At 38.6% G+C, this 25,604-nt stretch overlaps 4 protein-coding genes across 5 annotated transcripts in view; 2 read left to right on the top strand and 2 right to left on the bottom strand.

The window, feature by feature from the left end:
* Positions 1-15,929, top strand: part of LOC110039720 (uncharacterized) — a 30,860-nt gene extending 14,931 nt beyond the window's left edge. Inside the window, exons 4-6 of the mRNA XM_020744864.2 lie at positions 13,437-13,506; positions 13,628-13,745; positions 14,315-15,929. Coding sequence (XP_020600523.2) covers positions 13,437-13,506; positions 13,628-13,745; positions 14,315-14,440 — 314 coding nt within the window. The 3' untranslated portion in view covers positions 14,441-15,929. The remainder of the gene's footprint in view (positions 1-13,436; positions 13,507-13,627; positions 13,746-14,314) is intronic.
* LOC149096604 (uncharacterized) lies at positions 4,843-7,598 on the bottom strand. Of its 2 annotated transcripts, none has more exons than XM_089281223.1 (3): positions 7,119-7,598; positions 6,281-6,367; positions 4,843-5,489 (listed from the first exon to the last, which is right to left on the bottom strand). In XM_089281223.1, exons 2-3 carry the CDS (start codon positions 6,342-6,344, stop codon positions 5,029-5,031), a joined length of 525 nt encoding a protein of 174 aa, XP_089137349.1. In that variant the 5' UTR covers positions 6,345-6,367; positions 7,119-7,598; the 3' UTR covers positions 4,843-5,028. The 2 variants fall into 2 exon arrangements, with proteins under 2 accessions (XP_089137349.1, XP_089137350.1); XM_089281224.1 differs by lacking the exon at positions 7,119-7,598 and adding an exon at positions 7,086-7,104.
* On the bottom strand, positions 8,565-10,904 carry LOC149096603 (uncharacterized). Its single transcript, XM_089281586.1, has 3 exons — positions 10,841-10,904; positions 10,003-10,089; positions 8,565-9,211 (listed from the first exon to the last, which is right to left on the bottom strand). The coding sequence occupies exons 2-3, from the start codon at positions 10,064-10,066 to the stop codon at positions 8,751-8,753; spliced, it is 525 nt and encodes a 174-aa protein (XP_089137712.1). The 5' UTR covers positions 10,067-10,089; positions 10,841-10,904; the 3' UTR covers positions 8,565-8,750.
* Positions 15,930-19,546: 3,617 nt separating the features above from the next.
* Positions 19,547-25,317, top strand: LOC110039619 (uncharacterized). Its single transcript, XM_089280927.1, has 7 exons — positions 19,547-19,696; positions 19,966-20,041; positions 21,541-21,683; positions 22,437-22,536; positions 22,920-23,032; positions 23,895-24,044; positions 25,000-25,317. The coding sequence occupies exons 1-7, from the start codon at positions 19,547-19,549 to the stop codon at positions 25,135-25,137; spliced, it is 870 nt and encodes a 289-aa protein (XP_089137053.1). The 3' UTR covers positions 25,138-25,317.
* Positions 25,318-25,604: the final 287 nt, after the last annotated feature.

Genomic DNA, 25,604 nt, shown 5'->3' with positions numbered 1-25,604 from the left:
GCGTTTTGGTGAACCGAAAACATTAAGGTTACAGGAAATCTCTTGCGTTTGTCGTGAAAACCATTCAGAGTGTTGTTTACATTAAGGAAATACACGCGATGACAGACTAGACATGACGGCGGACAGGAAATTAAACAAAGTTAACGCGCAATGTTTCGAAAACGTCTACAAACAGTTTTTATGTAGTAGACATTATGTTTCTACTGATAGCAGTGAATTGACGGGATTTTAATGAATGATGGCCTTTTACTTTCGCCGTTGAAACTGATTTGTCTCTTGTTCGTGTACAATTATTGTGTTATTTGCGCCCAACACATTGACGTAGATTTTCGTTTTTCTCAAAGGGAAATACTGCGAGTTCGAGCATGAAACTTGGCATGATATATGTTTAATAATGATATTTCTAGGCTGTAAAGTAAAATAATCGGAAAGTGAGGTACCAGATGCATTTTTATGCTGTTAAACATGACCTATATTTTGCCGTTATTTTTCACACGCTTCATAGGTGTTTTTAAAATGGTTCGGAAAACCACTATATCAACATCTCTGAGATTAGTTTAAAACGAGGAATAAATTAGAGTGGTTGTTCCACAGTTGTGTGAAGTTTGAAGTCAATTGAATTTATTTTAAGACTTTGCCAGCGCTTCGTCCTCGCACCTTATTTCGGTCATTTTATTACACGAAAAACCGCACTTTGACCGCGCTTTCAAATTTTCGCGAATTTCTGAAAAATAAAAATTCGCTGGAACCTTGAAATATGATTTTTAGCATTAGGTCACCTAAGGGTATCTTTGGGCAAAATATGAGCGATTTGCCAAATGGGTCGTTGACCGGCGGTTCTCGATCCTAACAGTCAGCCATTCTTAAAGCATCCCTTTACGACCCCGCAAGCTTAATTTCTTGTGACCCTCTTTTCCTGTTATTTTTTTTCATAACCCTCCCTTTTGAAGGGCTCAAAAAAACTATGACCGTCCCTCTGTTTTCCAATCCCCTCCTTCCCAGATAATTTCTGACAAATTAATCTATCATAAAGTGTCAAAATTGATATCACACATATCACACATCGATTTGCTACCACTCGGTATATCAAAAAATGAATATCATACACAAAATGTACATGAAAATCCATTCAACTTCCCTGATGCGATACTATTTAACTAACAGATTTCGTGTTGCCGTGCGTCTGGTCAGTAGATGATCACAGATGACGTCAAAATGTGGTAAGAACAAAAACTGGAAAACTGGAAGCGCGGGCGCTCGCTTGGAATGCGGTGTTACATATCTTGCGCTTTTAAATATCCCGGGAATTAGCCAATCAAGATCGAGTATTTGCACTTTTAGCGCCTGATTACTTGCTAATAATAATAATAATAATAATAATAATCACTTTATTTAAGTGTCGATGTATTTAGCACTAATGTGCTAATTGGGGACACTGTAAATAAATAAACAAATATTTCAAATATAACATAAACTATTAAGAATCCCAACTGGTGGGAGGTTGACCAATTGGCTATTTACACAACGCGGCCGAGGAGTTGAACTCGGGGCTACCGAGAACAAATCCAGATAGCGGTAGGGCGGAGGATTTGAACCAGGGACCTCCAGATTTCAAATCCAGCGCCTTAAACCACTCGGCCACGCCGCCTCCCTAAAAGAGGTGTTCTGTCGACCTACTTGGAAAGGCTAACTAAATGGACTTGACCTACACACAAAGCAGCTGGTAACAAGCAAATATTATCCTGTCGGAATCACAACATCAATTTTGTATCGCAGGGACACGGTCGCCGAGTTCGGCGATTCGTGCGTCCGGACATGCATGTTACTCTGATGATAGTTCTAGGTTTCTTTTTACTTATTTTGCTTACATGCAGACAAAAGAGCAAGCTACAAATCGTTTTTATTAAGATGAAATGTTATGAAGACCCTGGTCTATACTGTGAAGGGAAAAACGAAAAATGCTTGACATTTAACAACATTAACAACAACAACAACAACAATAAGCAGTCAATCAGTTGGCGGGAAGAAATGGAGACGTTCCTCGGGAGAAATCGGAAGGTGAGCCAACATTACTCACAAAGCCCTCTCTCTCTCTGCACATGTTTAGAAACAGTTATTGAACTTGGACGCATGCGTAAAATCAAACCTTCCGCTCTTTGATTTCGCCCAAGCGTCGAGCGTTCCGTCACCGCTGACCGGAAACGCGCAGGCTCTTGGGACGAGATTGGATTTAATGAGTTTCTTGTTGATGACGTTGCAGCAACGACCTAGTTCCCAGGGCTTTTCCTTTGAAAATTGAGTTTGCAGTGTACAGGTTATTTCGTAAACTCAAGGTCTTGTTTTAATTCACAACCTCCACTTGACAAAATAAAACAGATTAACATTTGCTACCACTTATCTATCTGTTCTAAACTCGAGAGTCAATGGATTGGTGCTATAATTAAGTTCAAATTTCCAAAATTACATTACAATGTGTAATGCTTATGCTATAAACATTTTATTTAAACGCATTATCATATTGTCAAAATTGCGTTTTACCACATCAACAGTAAAAATATTCAAACAATAGTGTTACTCTGGTAAGACATAAACGTCCTTGCTCAGTAATTGTTTATATATGGGAATGTGGTGTTGATGGAGTTTTTTACAAATGTCACCCTTTTCCGACTTTTCATTCAAACAAAAAGTAAGCTTCAGCGCTCGATTATGACGAATTAAGTAAATATGCGAACTTTATAAGAATCCGTTGCAAATTCATGAAAATATGGGAGGCCAAACTTGAAATTGATCAATTAATGGAACTGGGTTTTTTGTTTATATGAAAAATAAAGGGCCATTGCGTGGTCTGTAATTACAGTTTTATTCACAGTCTTACAGCTTTATATATTTCCATTAAAAATTAAATGGCAACTTGCAATTTCTAATATGATGAGGGTCTTTAAATCCCGACGAATCTAGACGACAGAAATTGAAAATAAGGAGAATAATCACGGATCGCCTAAAAAAATGATAAATGATGAAGTCTTTCAAGTGATTGGTTTTTCAAAAATCACACGTCAATCAGAGGTCATCATTTCAGCCAATCAGCCAGCAGTAATTCATGGCTGTAAATCATGGCTGTAATTCATGGCTGTAATTCATGGCTGTAATTCATGGCTATAATTTATGGCTGTAAATTTATGGCTGTAATTCATGGCTGTAAATTAATGAAAAAGGAATAAAGTTTTGTTGTTGTGTTGTTGTTGTTGTTGTTGTTAGTAATAGAGAGACCGCATTTTCAGCAGATTCCACACCATCACGTCATATACCATATGTCATATGTCGCGCGTTAGAGCCAATGAAAGCCAGTTAGGATCAATCAATTTCACACGAAGCAAATTTTCAAATTAATATCAAGCTAATGCGACTTTAACACGTGTCGCATTTCTATTTTCTGTAAGTTGGGATCTTTTGAATTAAGGAGCTATCTGTAGAAAGCATTACTTCACGAATCTCTGAGGTAGGTGGGAGAAAGTTACCAATCTCTGAATCCTTCAGCAGATCATGATGATAATGGTGATTATGACTCACCGTTTATGGTTCCGGTTTTGTATTTTCATTCTTAGCGAACGTGGGATTAACAAGAACTCCGTACCTGTTATAAAACGCCTTTGATATGGTTTATGCTGGCGTGCAGCTCTAATTGAAAATGTTTATCAAATATAAGTACGGTTATTTTCTTCGCAGCCTACTTGTATTTTAAGCGCTCTTTTTGAATTGTATGTTCTGAGATATCCTCACTCCATCCCGTTCCCTAACTGAACGCGCGTCAAACGCTATTTCCAAAAAAAAAAAAAGAAAGAAAGAAAAAAATCACGCTTTTAGAATCCATCACGCAACATTTAAATTTTTACGAAGCTGTATATTTCCTGTGCAGATAAATCAAATGAGAGAGAATCACTTATTTCAACAAATAAATATTGTTTCTTTCATAAAGAAGAGGCAAATTCATTTATTTACGTTTATAATATTTTGTCATCGAAACAATTTTCCATAGAAAATTTCGCTCTTGTCTGCGTTAATTTATATGAAAAAAAATCCGCCCTTTTCCTCGTTTCGAATTTTTGTCAAAACAATGGCCGTTGTCAAAGCGGAGAAAGACCAACTTCGCATACTGCGTATTTGGATTACTGTCTCGATGCTTTAGACTGAAAAACTGGAAGTTATAATATTCCACATTTGGTTCTTACTCTCTTATTCAGTAATTATCGCTTACGGACAAGTATCAAAGTGCTTTAAAGCCCTGGAAAATCTGTGACGTTTCGAAACTCTTTAGGAAACCTGACGACACCAATATTTTTTAGTGTCAAAAGATATAATAAGATTTTTTTTTCAGGAAAGAGAAACCTGGTAATTTATGCTCTAGTCTAAAACACTACTTGTAATAAGATAACATCAACATGGCAGGGAAGCAACTTTTCGAGCAAGTTATGAACAACTTTTGAAAAACGTTACACAACATGAGAAATATTGTAATAAGTTAAATATCTGGGAGCAACTTTTGAACAACTTTTATATTTATTGAGCAACTTTCTGAGCAATTTTGAGCATCATTTTTACAAAATTAGAGCATCTTGTGGAAAGCTCTTTTCTTGATGCTATCTATCGATTTTGTCAGGAGAAAATAAATTCTTGAACTTTTCTGATTTCATTCTCCTTCAAACGCGTTATTGGGGTCGTCACGCAACACTTCCCCAAGGTGCGTGACGACCGAAGTAACGACTGCGAAGGCCTGGAGGCGGCTTGTTTCATGGCTTGCAATGGCATTCGCGCGGTTTACGAAAACACACAAACAAACAACACTTTTATTTAATGCCTTCTTTTTTATTTCTAGCTGCTCAAATTAAAGCAAAAGCCACTTTTATGTGCTCTATGGTATACAATTATATTCATTTAATCACAGTTCAAACACAGTTGTTATACAGCAAAAAATTAATCATTTCGGAAAATCTGCCTGAAACTTAAAACTGAAACTTGCCAGGACTGTCATCAGACATACAGAACATAAACATTACAGCAGACCAATCCTCGATTGTCGCCTTCAGTGTGGCCCACCAAATCCTCACCAAACCACAGCCGCAACTCTTGGCCCGAGCTCACCGAGAAAGGATAAAAACGCGGCAGGATGATCTCAGGAGAAAACGAGTTATATCCAGGCAACTCGGACCACCTTCCAGCACCTCCAGAGAACGTGAAAAACTCGTTTGGCGGCATAAGGAGGTCATTGCTTGATGTTGTGATGGCAAGACTGACGTGTTTTTTTAATGAAGGATGGTCACCACAGCCCCAGAAAGAGTAGTGAGAAATTTGGCCAGAGCAGGTCACGTAACCGCTTAGATAGATCAATTTTACTGCAGCTATCTTGCCGCCGTAAGGGACGTGGAAACTGTCATACTGGTTACTCCTTGCGCCAAAACACACGGGAAGGGTATTGGCTTTGACCCAGGGATCTGAAGAGCCAAGAAATAGGTGAATATATGAGTGAATGAATTAGTAGCTGAAAACTACATTATCAGTAATTATGATAATTAAGGACGTTCGCACGAAAATTTTCCAGTCGATAGATTTTTTTTACTGCAGTCCGGAAAATGACTTACTTGTGCCACAAATTGAAAAAAGAATTGGTGGTCACCAACTTCGTTTCAGAGATATAGCGTGTTCAAAACTACCGTGATTTTGAACTGAAAATTGACGCATGTAATTCAACATGGCCCACAGGGGTTTATAGTTCAAATTATCCAAGGTGAGTTAACGGAGGCAAAGGATCTTAGTCATATTTTGTAGAAGTAGGTCTTTTGCGTAAGTAATTCTCAATGTTAACAACGTTTTCAGAAAACTTAACCCTTCAAGAGGCGTTTGAAACCGTCGTACAGATAAACGAAGAGCTAAAAAGAAGAATTTGGAACTTGAACTTCTAGTGAATAGATTTTCTTCATTTTTTTCGCTAAACATAGAAAATCGGTAGAGAAAATGATACATCAAAAGAAAAATAGGGGTCACCGAACGTCCGAGATCGCTAAATCCAGGGAAAGCTATAGCCACGGCCATCTGCCCTATCATTGTTCAATTTATTACTTGGGGCGCGCTCTCATGCATGCATGACGTGGCGTGTGAATTTGCGTGCGCTCTTCCTTTTTTTTTTTTCATACTTAAGCGCATTCCCGCCTCCAAAAACTTTATCTCGACGAAATTAAACTCTTTTTTTTTTTTTTTTTTTTTTTAAATAAATCAAGCTTCTTACCCAGTGCTGCAGTGAAAGGGACTATGAAGAGCATCATAGCCACAAAAATTAGCTTTTGGTCCATGATTTGTCGTGCGGTACGAGAATCTAAAAGATAAAATAATCATAAAAATGAGATGAGAAATACAAGTGTTTGATCATGAAATTATGGAAAAGGGATCTTTAGTTCTGTAAATACACGGTACGTGAGTAATTTACTGTAGCACGATAGAACGAGAATTTAGGTGGTGTTAAGATTAATCGATGGATCAAAATTTTACCAAAGCTGAAAATATAACTTGTTTTTGCAACATGCAGATAACTGAGAGTGGAGATTTACAAAATTCTCTGATAGCTGAAAGATGGGCTGAAATTTTGGATTATAGCCGCAGTCGAAATCAACGAAATTTTTAACTGAGATTGCAATATTTACAGTACCGCAAAACTGCCCCGTAAACAGCACTTAGCTTTCATAGCATTCTATGTTCTTGTTAAAGATTAGACCTCCCAGCTTTTAAAAGGCTGAATAAAAAAGTGAAGACGACATTTCTTTTCCCTTCGAAAGATAAAAAATTCACATCTCAGCTTATTCCTTAAAGTATTACCAAACATGCAGCTAAAGTCCTCTTAAGGAGTTTTCAATGCAAGGTTTTACTGTTCACACGGCTAAGTCACTTAGCTTTAAATTAAGGGTGATAATAAGCGATATAAGCTAAAACGTGAAACAGAAAAGAATAACAAGTTTGTTAACTTAGCCTAAAATCGGGTGAAGAACGAAAAAAAGCACAAACTAATAATGCGATTACAAATAATAATAGTAATAGACCTTTCTCATACACGAAGAGAAGATGACACTTACTCCTTCAATACTCACTCCTCTTTGAACAGTGATAAATTTTCTCCAGTAAAAGAGTTTCCTTAAGACTGTTTAAGTAATCTGTGGATTTGCTTAATTGAGTGAAGTCAAACATTGCCAACTCTGTTAATTTGTTGGTCATAATTTGTTGTCAAAGCGTAGTCCATTAGTAGTGTCGGAACACCATCTGAACAAATTGAAATCGACAGCATTTCTCCACCGATTGTGATATTAGCTTTCCTACTACGTGTGGTTCTAAAACTGTTTACTCAAAAACGATGTGCACTTCTTCAAATTTAGCTTTATTTATAACCAGTAACTTAAACTTCGCAGCCTACTTGTATTTTAAGCGCTCTTTTTGAATTGTATGTTCTGAGATATCCTCACTCCATCCCGTTCCCTAACTGAACGCGCGTCAAACGCTATTTCCAAAAAAAAAAAAAGAAAGAAAGAAAAAAATCACGCTTTTAGAATCCATCACGCAACATTTAAATTTTTACGAAGCTGTATATTTCCTGTGCAGATAAATCAAATGAGAGAGAATCACTTATTTCAACAAATAAATATTGTTTCTTTCATAAAGAAGAGGCAAATTCATTTATTTACGTTTATAATATTTTGTCATCGAAACAATTTTCCATAGAAAATTTCGCTCTTGTCTGCGTTAATTTATATGAAAAAAAATCCGCCCTTTTCCTCGTTTCGAATTTTTGTCAAAACAATGGCCGTTGTCAAAGCGGAGAAAGACCAACTTCGCATACTGCGTATTTGGATTACTGTCTCGATGCTTTAGACTGAAAAACTGGAAGTTATAATATTCCACATTTGGTTCTTACTCTCTTATTCAGTAATTATCGCTTACGGACAAGTATCAAAGTGCTTTAAAGCCCTGGAAAATCTGTGACGTTTCGAAACTCTTTAGGAAACCTGACGACACCAATATTTTTTAGTGTCAAAAGATATAATAAGATTTTTTTTTCAGGAAAGAGAAACCTGGTAATTTATGCTCTAGTCTAAAACACTACTTGTAATAAGATAACATCAACATGGCAGGGAAGCAACTTTTCGAGCAAGTTATGAACAACTTTTGAAAAACGTTACACAACATGAGAAATATTGTAATAAGTTAAATATCTGGGAGCAACTTTTGAACAACTTTTATATTTATTGAGCAACTTTCTGAGCAATTTTGAGCATCATTTTTACAAAATTAGAGCATCTTGTGGAAAGCTCTTTTCTTGATGCTATCTATCGATTTTGTCAGGAGAAAATAAATTCTTGAACTTTTCTGATTTCATTCTCCTTCAAACGCGTTATTGGGGTCGTCACGCAACACTTCCCCAAGGTGCGTGACGACCGAAGTAACGACTGCGAAGGCCTAGAGGCGGCTTGTTTCATGGCTTGCAATGGCATTCGCGCGGTTTACGAAAACACACAAACAAACAACACTTTTATTTAATGCCTTCTTTTTTATTTCTAGCTGCTCAAATTAAAGCAAAAGCCACTTTTATGTGCTCTATGGTATACAATTATATTCATTTAATCACAGTTCAAACACAGTTGTTATACAGCAAAAAATTAATCATTTCGGAAAATCTGCCTGAAACTTAAAACTGAAACTTGCCAGGACTGTCATCAGACATACAGAACATAAACATTACAGCAGACCAATCCTCGATTGTCGCCTTCAGTGTGGCCCACCAAATCCTCACCAAACCACAGCCGCAACTCTTGGCCCGAGCTCACCGAGAAAGGATAAAAACGCGGCAGGATGATCTCAGGAGAAAACGAGTTATATCCAGGCAACTCGGACCACCTTCCAGCACCTCCAGAGAACGTGAAAAACTCGTTTGGCGGCATAAGGAGGTCATTGCTTGATGTTGTGATGGCAAGACTGACGTGTTTTTTTAATGAAGGATGGTCACCACAGCCCCAGAAAGAGTAGTGAGAAATTTGGCCAGAGCAGGTCACGTAACCGCTTAGATAGATCAATTTTACTGCAGCTATCTTGCCGCCGTAAGGGACGTGGAAACTGTCATACTGGTTACTCCTTGCGCCAAAACACACGGGAAGGGTATTGGCTTTGACCCAGGGATCTGAAGAGCCAAGAAATAGGTGAATATATGAGTGAATGAATTAGTAGCTGAAAACTACATTATCAGTAATTATGATAATTAAGGACGTTCGCACGAAAATTTTCCAGTCGATAGATTTTTTTTACTGCAGTCCGGAAAATGACTTACTTGTGCCACAAATTGAAAAAAGAATTGGTGGTCACCAACTTCGTTTCAGAGATATAGCGTGTTCAAAACTACCGTGATTTTGAACTGAAAATTGACGCATGTAATTCAACATGGCCCACAGGGGTTTATAGTTCAAATTATCCAAGGTGAGTTAACGGAGGCAAAGGATCTTAGTCATATTTTGTAGAAGTAGGTCTTTTGCGTAAGTAATTCTCAATGTTAACAACGTTTTCAGAAAACTTAACCCTTCAAGAGGCGTTTGAAACCGTCGTACAGATAAACGAAGAGCTAAAAAGAAGAATTTGGAACTTGAACTTCTAGTGAATAGATTTTCTTCATTTTTTTCGCTAAACATAGAAAATCGGTAGAGAAAATGATACATCAAAAGAAAAATAGGGGTCACCGAACGTCCGAGATCGCTAAATCCAGGGAAAGCTATAGCCACGGCCATCTGCCCTATCATTGTTCAATTTATTACTTGGGGCGCGCTCTCATGCATGCATGACGTGGCGTGTGAATTTGCGTGCGCTCTTCCTTTTTTTTTTTTCATACTTAAGCGCATTCCCGCCTCCAAAAACTTTATCTCGACGAAATTAAACTCTTTTTTTTTTTTTTTTTTTTTTTAAATAAATCAAGCTTCTTACCCAGTGCTGCAGTGAAAGGGACTATGAAGAGCATCATAGCCACAAAAATTAGCTTTTGGTCCATGATTTGTCGTGCGGTACGAGAATCTAAAAGATAAAATAATCATAAAAATGAGATGAGAAATACAAGTGTTTGATCATGAAATTATGGAAAAGGGATCTTTAGTTCTGTAAATACACGGTACGTGAGTAATTTACTGTAGCACGATAGAACGAGAATTTAGGTGGTGTTAAGATTAATCGATGGATCAAAATTTTACCAAAGCTGAAAATATAACTTGTTTTTGCAACATGCAGATAACTGAGAGTGGAGATTTACAAAATTCTCTGATAGCTGAAAGATGGGCTGAAATTTTGGATTATAGCCGCAGTCGAAATCAACGAAATTTTTAACTGAGATTACAAGATTTACAGTACCGCAAATCTGCCCCGTAAACAGCACTTAGCTTTCATAGCATTCTATGTTCTTGTTAAAGATTAGACCTCCGAGCTTTTAAAAGACTGAATAAAAAAAGTGAAGACGACATTTTTTTCCCTTCGAAAGATAAAAAATTCACATCTCAGCTTATCCCTTAAAGTATTACCAAACATGCAGCTAAAGTCCTCTTAAGGAGTTTTCAATGCAAGGTTTTACTGTTCACACGGCTAAGTCACTTAGCTTTAAATTAAGGGTGATAATAAGCGATATAAGCTAGAACGTGAAACAGAAAAGAATAACAAGTTTGTTAACTTAGCCTAAAATTGGGTGAAGAACGAAAAAAAGCAAAAACTAATAATGCGATTACAAATAATAATAGTAATAGACCTTTCTCAAACACGAAGAGAAGATGATACTTACTCCTTCAATACTCACTCCTCTTTGAACAGTGATAAATTTTCTTCAGTAAAAGAGTTTCGTTAAGACTGTTTAAGTAATCTGTGGATTTGCTTAATTGAGTGAGGTCAAACATTGCCAACTCTGTTAATTTGTTGGTCATAATTTGTTGTCAAAGCGTAGTCCATTAGTGGTGTGGGAACACCATCTGAACAAATTGAAATCGACAGCATTTTTCCACCGGTTGTGATATTAGCTTTCCTACTACGTGTGGTTCTAAAACTGTTTACTCAAAAACGATGTGCACTTCTTCAAATTTAGCTTTATTTATAACCAGTAACTTAAACTGTCAGAAAGTCAAATTTGCCTGTGTAACTGAAATCAAGCTAGGTTAAGAGTGAGTATAATTGCTTTTAACGATAGCTTTCAACTTAAAACAGGCTGTGTTTTGTAAACCTGACTCTGCACCAATCACGTTTGTGTTAGTGAGACGTTTTCAACTGGAGTATCAGTTTTCAACGAATACTCCATTCGAAAACGAATCCCTCTCTTTGCTGTCGTACATGTTTTTACACTTTTGTATGACGACTATATTTTTCTGGTATATCGGTGAAAATATAGTGTATACGGTATGTCTTCAGTTTTAGAAACACAGTACAACTTACTCAGCTAGGTTTATTGTTTGTCATTTCAATCTCAACTCTCGGTAAACACTTACGATTATCAACTTAGCACAGATAAAACCTAAGTGGCTCTTTATCCTCAAGATATTCTTTCCTTTAATAATGAATGTCAAGAGATTGATAATCTCTTGTGAATGTTTAAAAGAGAAAATATCTGCGATCTGTATTGTTTATTTTTCAGGCCTTAATCATGACAGTTTCTGCTTGGCTTTGGCTACCACCTGCGAGATTTGATCTGCCTTGTTTAAGTTCTCGGAGACTAATGTGTTTGCTCGTAACATAAACGCAGATAAATTTAAACTGATTCTTTATATTGTGGGAGGCGCGGTGACCTCATGGTCAGTGCGCTCGTCTCCGGATCCAGCGGTCTTGGTTCGAGCTCTATGCGGGGACACTGCGTTGTGTTCTTGGGATGGACACTTGACTCTCACCGTGCTTCTCTCCACCCAGGTGTATAAATGGATGCCAGCGAATTTAATGCTGGGAGTAACCCTGCAATGGACTAGCATCCCAACCAGGGAGGAGTAGAAATACTCTGAGTCACTTCATGCTACAGAAACCGGGATAAGCTCCGACCTATCGGGCCACTTGGCTCGTATGCAGACTTGACCTTTTACGGCTATCGTCCATTTGGCATTGCTTCATTAAAATTTTTGATCTATTGCCTAATAGGTCTAATAGCCCATTTCCGAGTTGCCTTAAGCCTCAGTATCCAAGTGAGGCCTGGTGCTCAACCATTCATATGACAGTTAGTTTAATTTGCATGTGAATGAAATCTCGTTTTCATGTGAAAGGATGGGCACCCGGACTCGCTTTGTAAAAGAGGCTAAAAGTAATACGGATACGACTTTTTTTTCCGCCACGGTGTGGTATATTTGCACGCCAGCTGCATCATACTTGACCATGAATTTTAGTTCCTTAAAGTCGATCCAAGTTAATTTAACGTTCATCTCTTACTAGTTTACAAATTGCGGAAACTATCGTGTGCACCTGAACTGCACATGGAGCCCTATTTTTGTGAAACCAGAAACTGCAAGGGACCGCATACGATACCGTAGGTCTTTTCAGATCCGAAACGCTGCGTTTTTTAAGCATTGCACTTGCCATGCGGTTGAATGTTTAAATGTTTAGGCTGGCCTTGTCCACCCACATTTATTCTTTTGCTTTTCGAGACACCAATCTTGACACTTTGTCTCCTTGCGCCCCGAAACACGTAATGTGGCAACGCGTGTTTCGGAGCGCAAGTGAGTTCTAACTACGGAACTTGATATAGTGCACGGGTCATTTTGCAATTTATGTGCGTTGGCTTTTGGGCTGGCGTTACATATCTTCGCTACACAGTGCTGACGAGCCCCAGGAAGGGCGAAACAGCTGTCCACTGTTGCGATCCTACTTTATCAGTTCTTGTCATGTTGGTGTCTCGAAACGTTTTTCACGTAGTATCAGCCTTGCAGTCTATTGCCTATTTTTGTGTCTACAAAGTTTACAGTGCATGCAGACACAAGTACCCATTGGGTACCTATTACTTCAGATTTGTGGATGTGGGGTCTTAACTCTACGAAATAAAGACAAAAAAGAGCAACTGGCATTTTGCTGGCATTTTTGCAATTCAGCTTACCAATAATGAGAGATTTACTTGACCTCTTCGCATTTGACAAAGAAAGTCTTAACATGATCGTCCAATATACAATAGATGCCTAAAAATAGTTACATACAAATATAATAAGAAGTGAATTATTCAACAAAGGTGTGATTGACTAAGGCCCTTTATATTCCCTCGAATTTTTTAATTTGTCGATGGTTCAACCCTGATGCCGTTGGGAGGGGAGGGAGGGGAAAGAATGCCATGCGTTAATCTTTTTCTAACCCGGCCCGGGTTTAAGTTTCTCCTGTCTCAGATCTCAGTCGCGTCGTTAAATGCCGTAATTATCTTTCAGGGTGTCAGAGTACTGGAGACCATTACAATCCGCTTCATATGGCCCATGGTGGACCTCTGGACAAAGTACGGTGAGGCAGCTATCTCACTATTTTTTCTCGCCTCTAATGTGCATCAATTCATTTAACTCAGTAGACATTAACCTGAGAAATTTGTGGCGTTCAGTAAGGAAAAAATATTTATTTTTTGCAGTCATGTTGGAGACTTAGGAAACCTGATATCAAACCCTGAGGGAGTTGTCATCATGACGTTAGTAGATCCTCTTGTTTCTCTGGTTGGACCTTTTTCAGTGATTGGACGAGCGTTCGTGGTAAGATGGGATAAAAAGTGTTATCAGATATGAAATATACCCGTCCATCCATTTAACTTCATTGATGCGATTCTTTTTAACAGCTAGATTCTATGTTGCCGTGCGTCTGTTCAGTAATAGATCCCAGATGACGTCCAAATGTGGTAAGAACAGTGGCACACGAGGCGATAGCCGAGTGTGTCACTGATGTTTTTACCACATTTCGACGTCTTCTGTACTGTGACCTGTTCCTGAACAGACACACGGCAACATGCGGAATCTACCTGTTTTATATAATAAAGAAACAAAAAAGAGTGTTAATGAGGTCATCTTTGCGTTTGGCCTTGAATAGATGATAAGAAAGGACAAATCAAAACGCGAGAATCATTTGACTTATTATACAAATACTCCGTCCCTAGTTCTCTGCGCATTGTTAACTGTCGATAACAGAGCGAGAGATTTTCGCAAGAGGAGCACTAACAGCTCTGCAAGTCGATATAGATAGCTTCGATAAAATAAACTGTCGGTCACTGCACGTGGCATTGTCAAAGTTACAAAGTCACACGGATTTTCATTCCATTTATTTCCAGATTCATGAGAAAATTGACGACCTGGGTCGAGGTCCTGGACCCGAGACCTTGAAAACTGGCAACGCGGGCGCTCGCTTGGGATGTGGTGTTATATATCACGCGCCTGTAAAATTGCCCGGGAATTAGCCAATCAAGATCAAGTATTTGCAGTTTTAGCGCCCGATTACTTACTAAAGAGAGGTGTTCTGTCGACCTACTTGGAAAGGCTACTTAAACGGTCTTGACCCACACACACAAAGCAGCTGGTTACAAGCAAATATTATCCTGTCGGAATCACAACATCAATTTTGTATCGCAGAGACACGTACGATGAGATCGGTGCTTTGTGCGCCCGGTCATGCATGTTACTTTGACGATAGTTCTGTGTATATAAGTTTCATTTTTACTTATTTTGCTTACAGACACAGAGATACGCTACAAATCGTTTTTATTTAAATGAAATGTTACCAAAATATGGTCTATTATTTTGGTCTATTCTATACAGAGAAAAATTTAAAATGCTTGACATTCAGTCAGTTGGCATCAAGAAATCGAAAGGCGAGCCAGCATTACTCATTAAGCCTTCTCTCTTGATCTGCGCATGTTTCGAAACAGTTATCGAACAGCATGCGCACAATCAAACCTTCCGCTTTTTGATTTCGCCCGATTTCGCCGCAAGCGTCGAGCGTTCGGTCACCGCTGACCGGAAACGCGCAGGCTCTTGGGACGAGATTACATTTAATGAGTTTCTTGTTGGTGACGTTGCAGGGACGACCTAGTTCCCAGTGCTTTTCCTTTGAAATTTGAGTTTGCAGGATACAGGTTATTTCCTAAACTCAAGGCCTTGTTTTGATTCACAACCTCCACTTGACAAAATAAAACAGATTAATATTTCATATTATCTATCTATTCAGTCTAAACTCGAGAGGCAATGGATTGGTGCTATAATTTAAAATTTTCAAAATTACATTACAATATGTAATGATTACGCCATAAACGTTTTATTAAAATGCATTGTTATATCAAAATTGTGGTTTACCATATCAACAGTAAAAATATTCACGGTATTACTCTGGTAAGACCTTAACGTGCTTGCTCAGTAATTGCTTCTGGAAATGTGACTTTTATAGACCTTTTTACCTAAGTCCCTTTTTTTCGACTTTCCATTCTGGCAAACCAAAAACAAGCCTCGGGGCTCGATTATGACGAATTTAGTAAATATGCGAAGTTTATAGGAATCCGTCGTTGCAAACCCATGAAAATATGGGAGCTTGAACTTGATCAATGGAGCTGGTTTTTTTGATTATATGAAAATATAGGTCCATTGCATGGTCTGTAATTACAGTTTTTATTCACAGTCTTACTGTTTTATATCAGTTTCCATTAAAAATCAAATGGCAACTTGCAATTTGTAATATGACAAGGGTCTTCATATCCCGAAGAATCTCGACGCCAGAAATTGAAAATGAGGAGAATAATCACGGATCGCCTAAAAAAAGATAAATGATGAAGCCTCTCAAGTGATTGGTTTTTCACAAATCGCACGTCGATCAGAAGTCATCATTTCAGCCAATCATCCGGCTCTAATTCATGGCTGTAAATTAATGAAAAAGGAATAAAGTTTTGTTGTTGTGTTGTTGTTGTTGTTGTTGTTAGTAATAGAGAGACCGCATTTTCAGCAGATTCCAAACCATTACGTCATATGTCACACGTCACGCGTTACAGCCAATGAAAGCCATGCAGGATCAATTAATTTCACACGAAGAAAATTTTCAAATTTTTACAAACTAATGCTACTGTAACACGTGTCGCATATTTATTTTATACAACTTGGGGTCATTTGAGTTAAGGGGATATCTGTAGAAAACCTTACTTCTCGAACATCCAAGGTAGGTAGGAGAAAGTTACTAATCTCGGGATCATTCAACACTCATGATGATAACGGTGATGATTCACTGTGTGTGGTTAAGTTTTTTTTTATTTTCATTCCTAGCGAACGTGGGATTAGCAGGAACAACCTGTTATAAAACGAATTTGATGTGGTTTATGTTGGTGCGCAGCTCTTATTGAAAATGTTTATCAAATTGAAGTACGGTTATTTTCTTCGCAGAATACTTGTATTTTGCGCGCTCTTTTTGAATTGTTGCTCCAAGATATCCTCATACTGTCCTCCTAACCGAGCGCGCGTCAAAACCTATTTCAAAACAAATAAAAATCCTGACTTTTAGAATCAATCACGCAACATTTAAATTTTTACGAAGCGGTATATTTCCTGTGCAGATAAATCAAATGAGAGAGAATCTCTTATTTCAACACATAAATCTCTTCTTTTATAAAGAAGAAGCAAATTCATTTATTTCTATTGTATTATATTTTGATTTGAAAACAAATTTCTATGGAAAATTTCGCCCTTCTTTGCTTTTTATATCAAAACAAGTTTTATATGGAAAAAATTTCGTCCTTGTCTTCGTTTGGGATTTTTCTCAAAGCAATTGCCGTTGTCAAGGCGGATAAACATAATTGAAAAATACACAAGATGAGTACAGCTACATGTGTAAAATAACGGAAAATATCGACAATGACACATACTCAACATCACATACTCCGTATTTGGCTTGCTTTCCCGATGCTTCAGGCTGAAAAAGTGAAAATGATATTTTCCATTTCGTTCTTAGCCTCTTGTTCAGTAATTATCGCTTACGGACATGTGTTAAAGTGCTTTTAAGCCCTGGAAAATCTTAAGGTCAGAAATGAAAAATGTGGTTTATAATCTCCCAGGGGTTTTGGACAACAAGGGGACATGATCAACAAGGGATATTTTTGGGATTAAATTGAGGGGACAAGGGATCTCTCTGTCTTATAGGGAACTTTGACAGAACATTTTAGGGAACAATGTTATTTACAAATAGGGAGCCAGGGGAAAAAAAGTGAAATTTTCAAGGGATCAAGGGAACATGTTCCATGCTACCCCCTCCCCCGCATACCCCTTCCTCCCCCACCCCCGAGAGGTCTTCACCAATCGGTTTCAAACAAGTCGAACAACTGGGTGTGTATGATAAGCGTCAAAATCAAGAGAGAACAGTACAGGAAAACGAGGGTATATTCAAGGCGGGGAACTTTTGCCGCGTAAATGACAATTTTGTTAGAAGCCTTTGCTACGCGTTCTTGTGAAAGATGTCTTATTTTTACGGGGAAAAGTTGTACGTGCGAACGTAACAGGATTAAGACCACGGCCCCTCGTGGCAAAATACTTGGAAAGACAAACTCGGGAAATTGGGGCCGCTAGAAGCACTGAATTGACCAATCCCAAAAACTGCAACGAATTCAGTGCCTTTTCGCAACAATTGAATAAACAAATTCGTGTTACAGTGTTTAATTGAAAGAGCTGATCATTTAAAGAAGTTCCAGCAAAATTTTTCCGCAATTTCTTATGTATGTTGGGAAAACTAGGCAATTTACCGTTCAGTGTTTGATATTATGATAGCCCACATAGTTTTCCCGCTGTTTTCCGGCTAACCTCTTAGTTATTTGTACCTCACACCTTTCTAATTTAAGAGTATCGTATTGGTAACGATTTCAAATTGCTAATTAAACTAACTTTAATTTGTAAATATAACAACGGAACACGCTGTGAAGTGTTTTCCTAATAACGTCATCCAAATAATGATCCACTTTATAAGATGACAAAGATAAAATCCTACTTCAGTTATAAATTATTTTTTATTTTTTATTTTGTAATTGTTACTTTTGTTACACGGCTAAGTCAGGTGAAAGGGTCAAGAGATAAAACAAACCAAGCATCACAATGCGTTATCAAATGCAAGCTGGTCTAATATTTACAAAGTATTGGGCCGTGTGAAGTTTCTTTAGCTGTTAGCTGGAAAAATAATTGGTGTGAAAATTTTCTTGTTAACAAAGTTTGTTCGGGGCAGTGCTTGGAAAATATCGATCTTTGTTCTCTTCCCTAGGATCTATTCTGTAAATACAGCCTTGTACATATGCGACCTCGGGCACTTTCTGGTCAGTCTTCACGCCAAGTCGAGTGATGGATAAACGAGAACTAAGCATTGATTTTATTTTATCAGGTCGAAAATCACCAGGTGAAGCTAGGCAAGAGATTTTACTAAAACGGATAAAACAAGTGTTAAGTTCGCGTTATTTGAAAGCTTCTTAAGCATTTTCTGAGAAAGCATATCCCTGTCCCCTTTAGATTTCACATCCACCTCACAGTAGTCCTGCTTTTGCAGCGAACTGAATGTCAATTAGCATACGCGAAAAAAAAAAAACACTCAGGAAATAAGAAAGAAAAACAAACATTATTCCTCAAATGTTACCTGGCGCTAGGAGACGTGGGAAATTTTTGGAAGTCCTACAAGTAACGGCATTTTTCTTTGTCATGTAAGAGGGAATAAAAAACAGAAGAGAAAGAGGGAGAGAACTTATTAAAGAAAAAAAGAAAAAAAAAAAAAAACAGTCCTAAAGACAGACCTCTCAAGCTGGTTCAATACAATCTGTTAGAGATTGAAATACTTTCGTAATGAATGTTCAGCCTTACCAGCCGAAATGTATTGAATATTCAGTAATTTCTACCTAATTAATTTAAAGGTTGATATTTAACAATTAGACCCGTAGCCCAGGGCTACGGGTCAATAGCCCATGAGGCGAAGCCGAATGGGTTATTGACCCGTGGCCCTTGAGGGCGAAGGGTCTAATTGTTTTAATATCACCCAACTAGTCGGACAGAAAAGGTAATAATAAAGTTAGCAAATGCAAGTTGAAGAAATATTTATTTGGGAATAAAACGAAAGAAAACGTCACGCTCGATGGCGCCAATTTCGCTACTCGAGGACTATTACTAATAGTCCCCTAGTAGCGTAGCCAATCAAAATGCAGGATTTGCATTAGTCCACTAGTTGGGTGATACTAATCACTATTATTCCGTTACGCGAACAGCGCTCGTAGTTCTCGGCTTTTCAATTTTAGATCCACCAAATAAGGGAACGGTCACTGAACAATTCCATTCAAATTCAAAACTTTCACCATGAAAATCATCCGGCCACTGTTAAGATCTAGACAACGAGGGAAAGTGATCAGAGGGCCTGGAAGTATAAAAAGCCTTATATAATCATTCCGGAAGACAGAAAGAAGGCAAGGTGAAATAGAGTTAAAGAGAAAAAGATTTTTCCTTTGAAAAGTATTCTATACTCCAAGTTAATAAATCGATTATTCATATTTTTATCATTTTGTGGTAAAATGGCAAGCTGGTCCATGATGAAAAGAACAATTCTGATTGGTTCCCTGAGCCGCCCGAGGGGTCCGAGCTTGAAAAGACTGCCCTCGACTTGCGGCCTCGGGTTTGGGGTTACAGATGGAAGAACAAGACCGACAGCGAGGGAGAAAGGGGTGGGGGACTAAAGGCATTACAATAATCTATAAAAAAAAAGGTCAAACCGCAGCAAACAGTACCCCTTACATGGCTTTATCAGTTATCATAAGTCACGCATACCGAAAATTATCTGTTACAACTTCCGCACTAGGTTGTTCATTTTTATTAATTTTTATGATTTTATTCATTTTTATTATTTTTGCGCGCGCGACGAATCCTGGCATTTCATGAATATCTACATATTTATAAAATGATCCATATTTTAACAACTGTAAAATATTTGTAGCTTGATACCACAATGCTTCTCCTTGTCTTTGGATTGATGATGCTAGCAACAGCCACTGCCACTGAAGTTTGTGAAGGTAACTAGTATTTTACAGTTAGCACATCTTTTTCTTCTTCTTTTATCTCCCGAATAGACGGACTCTAATCGGATTCTTAGATCTTTGCACACAAGAGATCTGGGAACGAGATCCAGGCTGACTCGTTCCCAGTCGTCCCTTCATCTTCATCGGCTTAATAATGACTACTGGGAATTTCAGAGCGGAAAAATTAAAAGTACTAAGCATGCGCGTGTTCTGCCCCGCGCCAGGCTCCAATTCAAGTTTGAAAATGTGGCGTGCATTTCGTCGATCGTGAAAACAAAAAAAGTTACGAACTTTATATTCTTTCCCAATTTTCCCAGTGAGCAGCAACATTTAAACGACACTAATGGAAAGCTGGTGTATTGTTTTCGTGGAGAATCAATTTTTTGGGAGGACAATATAAATCTGAAAAAGTTTTCCGATCCCTTTATTTCCAAACAGTGTATATACAAGACATTTCGGTGCGAAGAGACATTTTCCCCACAGACACTCTTTACATATTGCATCCATATAAGCAACCCAAGAAATAGCAAAAGAGTCTCTCAGTAGGCTGGGGGCGCCTTGTTTTTTAAACAAAGAAATGCCTCAAAAAATTCATGCATTATTACCTGGGCCCGCAAGTACGGTTAATTAGGATGCACAGAAACCTGCGCTGTACTTTTTTCTGCTCTGAAACTGGGAATAGGTCAGCCGGAATAAGTAATACATCATATTACTTAGATTCTTTACTATTATTAATAATAATACAGGTAACAAATACCCGCTAAATCCCGTCAGTTGATTATTGTTGTTAGTTCCCATTCCTTCCCCTGCAGGGTAGAACTAAAACTAAAAGGGCTGAGAATTTCCTTTCGCGGACGGGAACTGTGCTGTCCATTGATGAAAACGGACCACTTTTCATAACTTCTTGAAAATCGGACGCCTAAAGCGCAAAAATCGTCACTTCCAAGAGCAAGTGACTTTATCTTAATAAAGACAAAGTTTTCCTCACGCCAAGGGGCTCGTTCAGCTAGAGCTTACCCCGGTTTCTAAAGCATACTAAACGACTAGGAGTATTTCTAATTCCCACTCCCAGCACAGAGTTATCCTCCCCCCCCCCCCCCTCCCCAGAATTAAATTCGCCAATACCCTTTTATACACCCGGGTGGAGAGAGGCACTCTGAGGGTAAAGTGTCTCGCCCAAGAATACAACGCAATGACCCAAGCCAGAGCTCGAACCCGGACACCTCGATCCAAAGTTCCAGCTATTTAGTCACTTATTATTTAGCCACCGAGCATCCACATAAAACCGTCTTAACAATCTTGAACGGATTCAAATAGCATAAAAGAATGATTTTCTTGCGAGAAACAATGGGTAATCACCAACCGATAGATAGCTTCATCCCGCCACGCGTCGAGTAGCCAATCACAGCGCAGGATTTGGTTCGTTTTGCCTGCTCGCGGAGGAAGCCATCAAAAATGATAAAAATTGAGGTGATTGTTGTTGTTATTATCAGATGAATTAGCTGTCAGGCGCACAGTGACAGCTATAAGTTTTATCACCCCTAATTCTGCGCCTCCGGATGGCACGGAGACACCAGTCGCCGGGAAAGTTGTGCTGATGCAACCGGGATATAGAGGAATGTATATTAAGAAAAAGGTAAACCAATTATGTACGGCTTTATTTTTAAAAAGCTTAAAACTTTGGGGCCTCAAGATTACAAGATCAGAACCCCAAATATAGCACAATTAACTGTACCAACTGAATTTTAGCCTGACAAATTGAATGCACGTTGTGCCATGCGTTGAGAAGATGTTACATGTTGAGAACGCGTTTTTTTTTTTCGCTCCTCGCTATTTTCCACCCCCCCCCCCCCCACCTACACCCCCACTTATTTTTTCTGTCGCAGTATTCCCGCTGCTCCCCGACTGACTGAACGCCTGGATCAGGCTATCTTGATTCTTATTGGCCAGTTCACGCGACATTCAACATTTTAAAACTACTGCGAAACTCGCGAAAACTGCTCGTAACTCATGACGCTAAAATAACACGCTATAGTGCTTTCATGAAGAAAATTCTCCGCTCTAAACTTTCCCGGAATGGGATTTGGAGGGTGGGTACCGTGGGGTACGATAATGGCAATCATTGTTTCACACTTTATAATCCTCCAACGCCTCCATTCAATGAATACTGAGTGGTTCCCGATTGTTAATGGGAAAAAATCTAGCAAGTGTTTTCTACTATCCAGGTCCGTGTTTGACTTTAAAAAAATTGCACTAGCTATTGCCCATTAAAGAAATCATGCACAATCTAAACGTGAGAAAAAAATTTCATGTCCCACAAAATTGCCCCAACACCACCTCAAAAAAATAATGGTCCGTCCCTAATAATTGTGATGTCTTTTCTTTACAGCCCCGCTGCCATACTCGTTTCTTTGTGAACATTTCGGGTCTCCCTCCTGACACTATTCACGGCTTCCACATCCATGAGTTTGGAGACATCGTTTCTGATGGTGAGTTTGCGCAGTTTATTCCATAGACTCTCGAATTAACAAGGAATTTCTGTCAACAATATACTCGCTACTTTAGAAAAGAAAAAAACTAGGGCAAGTCTCGTCTCGCATTGGCTTGTGGGACCGTTACTGGGATATATTCACACAACAAAAGACGAAAAGCGACATTTTCCGAGGCAACGATCCTACAAGCCACTGCGAGATGACACTCGCCACAGTTCTTTTCGTTTCTAAAGTGGTGAACAGGGGCCTTTCTGTTTGTGTTGCGCTTTGAACTGAAAGGGGAGGACATTACCTCCCTTAAACATTGATTTGACGTAGTTACTTGACGTGAGATCGGTTGCTTTTCAAACCTGACGTTAAATAATTTATTTATCTTTAAGGGTGCCAGAGTACAGGAGGTCATTACAATCCGTTTAACTGGTCTCACGGTGGACCTTTTGCCCGCTCAAAAGACGGTAATGTACAGGTAGCTACAGCCTGTCCCAGGCTCTCGGTTAGGCCTTGGCGCGGATTGTGCTAGCATAATTTTTGGCATAATTGAAGCAAAAAAGCATAATTTTTTTAACGAGCACTGCCACGGCATAATTAGCAAATTTTAGCACTTTTTGGAGCATAAATTCATAAAATTTAGTAAATATGGTGTATTTTCTAATAATATTTTCTACACTATCTCCAGTAAGTAAGTACGTAAGTAATTAAAGTCAGTCAGTCAGTCAGTCAGTCAGTCAGTCAGTCATGATCAGTCAGTCAGTCAATCAGTCAGTCAGTCAGTAAGACTTAATTTAAGGAGGGTAACACTTGACAGTAATAAAACTGATAAACTCATGGCCAGCGAATTCTGGCATAACTTTGGCATAATTTGGCAAAATTTCGAGCACTGCTAGTAGCATAATATGCCGCTTTTAGGAGCACAATCCGCCAAGGCCTACAGTCTCGGTCAGTGGGGACAATAAAAAAAGCGCGGGAGCGACGAGCCAGGTCTGGGAGAGAAAAGGAGACCTCGTTTTCTCTCCCAGATCCCGATCGTCGCCAACGTCCCCACTGACAGAGAGCCTGGAACAGGCCAATGTGGCTGTGTCACGCTACAGTACGCAGGCTTTGCGTGACCCTTGATCCTAGTGAGTAAGTACGTAAGTAATTAAAGTCAGTCAGTCAGTCAGTCAGTCAGTCAGTCAGTCAGTCAGTCAGTAAGACTTTATTTAAGGAGGGTAACACTTGACAGTAATAAAACTGATAAACTCATGGCCCTCGATCCTGGTTTTATCACAAACTTTTTGATGTTTTTCTTTACCTTAGTTAAGTAACACCTGATTCAACATATCTACGTTAAGACTTCATCTATCCCTGTCTGAAAGGATAATTTGATATTTCTTGTTTGCAGTCATGTTGGAGATTTGGGAAACGTAAGAGCAGACCGCAATGGAGTCGTCAATGTTGTGTTTCAAGACCCCGTAGGCCTTGTCTACCTGAGCGGACCCAATTCTGTCATTGGAAGAGCATTTGTGGTAATATGGTATTAAGCATCTAGTTGGAGAACTTGAAATACCTGGTAGCCTGGGACCGATATTAGTGCGGTCCCGAGATACAGTTGGGACCTACTAATTCGAACTCGGTTACACTCCTTCTTTTTTATAAGAATATCGAGGCTAAAATTTGCGAAATTTTAAGGATATTTTAAGAATAAACCCGAGGCTGAGATGTTGGAAAGAATATAATTTTTTGTGCTGAAAATGCGTAAGTACAATACAATTAAGCTTATATGTTTTTAACTAAATTGTATAAAAATTATTCCTTCCCTAAACGGCAAAAGCGACCAAAAAACAAAATCAGCGCTGGCTGTATGTTCGATCTAAATAAATAACATTTCTGCAATAAGTTATGTGTTTCATATCAGGCATTATTGCCTGCATTCTGCCTCAAAAAATACTTCTGACGCCATCAAAGCTCATGATAGAACAGATAGTTTGACTTTTTATTCTACTTTTCATTCCTATAATCTAAGAACATTCACAAAAATAGCTTTAGTCTAAAATCGGCAGAAAAATAAGTAATAAAATATTGAGTGCATTTCGAATTCTCTGTTATTTTGAACTGAAACCACTTCCCTTGGATTAACCTTTCAGTCATTTACTATCGGCTATTTGGAACCCCTGCTATTTCGAACTATTTTTCGTTTCTCCCGAGTCAGCGAAATAGCGGGTTTCAACCGTAGTTTTCTTGAAAAACTGTATTGTATACTTCATAAGCTGTCGCTCTTTACCAGCTGATTACGGTGTAATTGAATTTCGAGAGTTCCCTTCATTCGACTAACTGCTAGTTACAGCTGTGCGGATGCTACTGAAAGACTCTAGTGTCTAATGTCTAATATAGGCAATAGACGGGAGATAGATCGAGGGAGGAATATGTTCTCTACCACGCGCAATACGACTTGGATTCATCAGAAATTTCATTCTGTTCCAGATTCACCAGAAAGAGGACGACCTGGGTCGAGGTACTGGAGAAGCGGAAGCTGGGAGCCTGAAAACTGGCAACGCGGGCGCTCGATTGGGATGCGGTGTTATTGCCCGAGCGCCGTTGTCCGTGTTACCGAACGTGTAGAATCAGCTATTTAGTCAAGATCAAAGATTTAGGGCTTTACAATCTTTCGAATACGATTGCTTGCTAAAAAAAAGTGTTCAGTCGCTCTTAGCCGCTTATGAAGGGTATCTAAGATTGGATAATTTGAGGGCAAGATGTTAATTGCAATAAATTCGCCAGGGTATATATCGTTTAAATACAACACTAAATAAAACACATTCCCTTAGAACGAGGTTGTCAGAGGAAATATAATAATATTCTTCTTTATGGGATTGCACAAATAAAAGAGGTTTGAAGTTGTTCAAAGTTGTTGACTCAAACATCCTGTTTCTGGCTATCGTGGATATAATTCACTTGTAGTTAAGAAAAGAATGAGTGGAACTTATCGGCATAAAACAGTATGTGGAAACACTTTGCGCGCTGAACAGATTGCAGCGGCGTTGTTTTCTTCAGATTCAAGACTCGACCACCATTATAACTGGTTAAAA

Source organism: Orbicella faveolata, unplaced genomic scaffold (genome assembly GCF_042242905.1).
Source record: "Orbicella faveolata isolate gen_17 unplaced genomic scaffold, um_ofav_v1 contig_48, whole genome shotgun sequence".
In the NCBI taxonomy this organism is placed as follows: domain Eukaryota; kingdom Metazoa; phylum Cnidaria; class Anthozoa; order Scleractinia; family Merulinidae; genus Orbicella; species Orbicella faveolata.
Note: the sequence above shows the minus strand (reverse complement) of the source record. Positions and strands in the feature narration are given on the sequence as shown.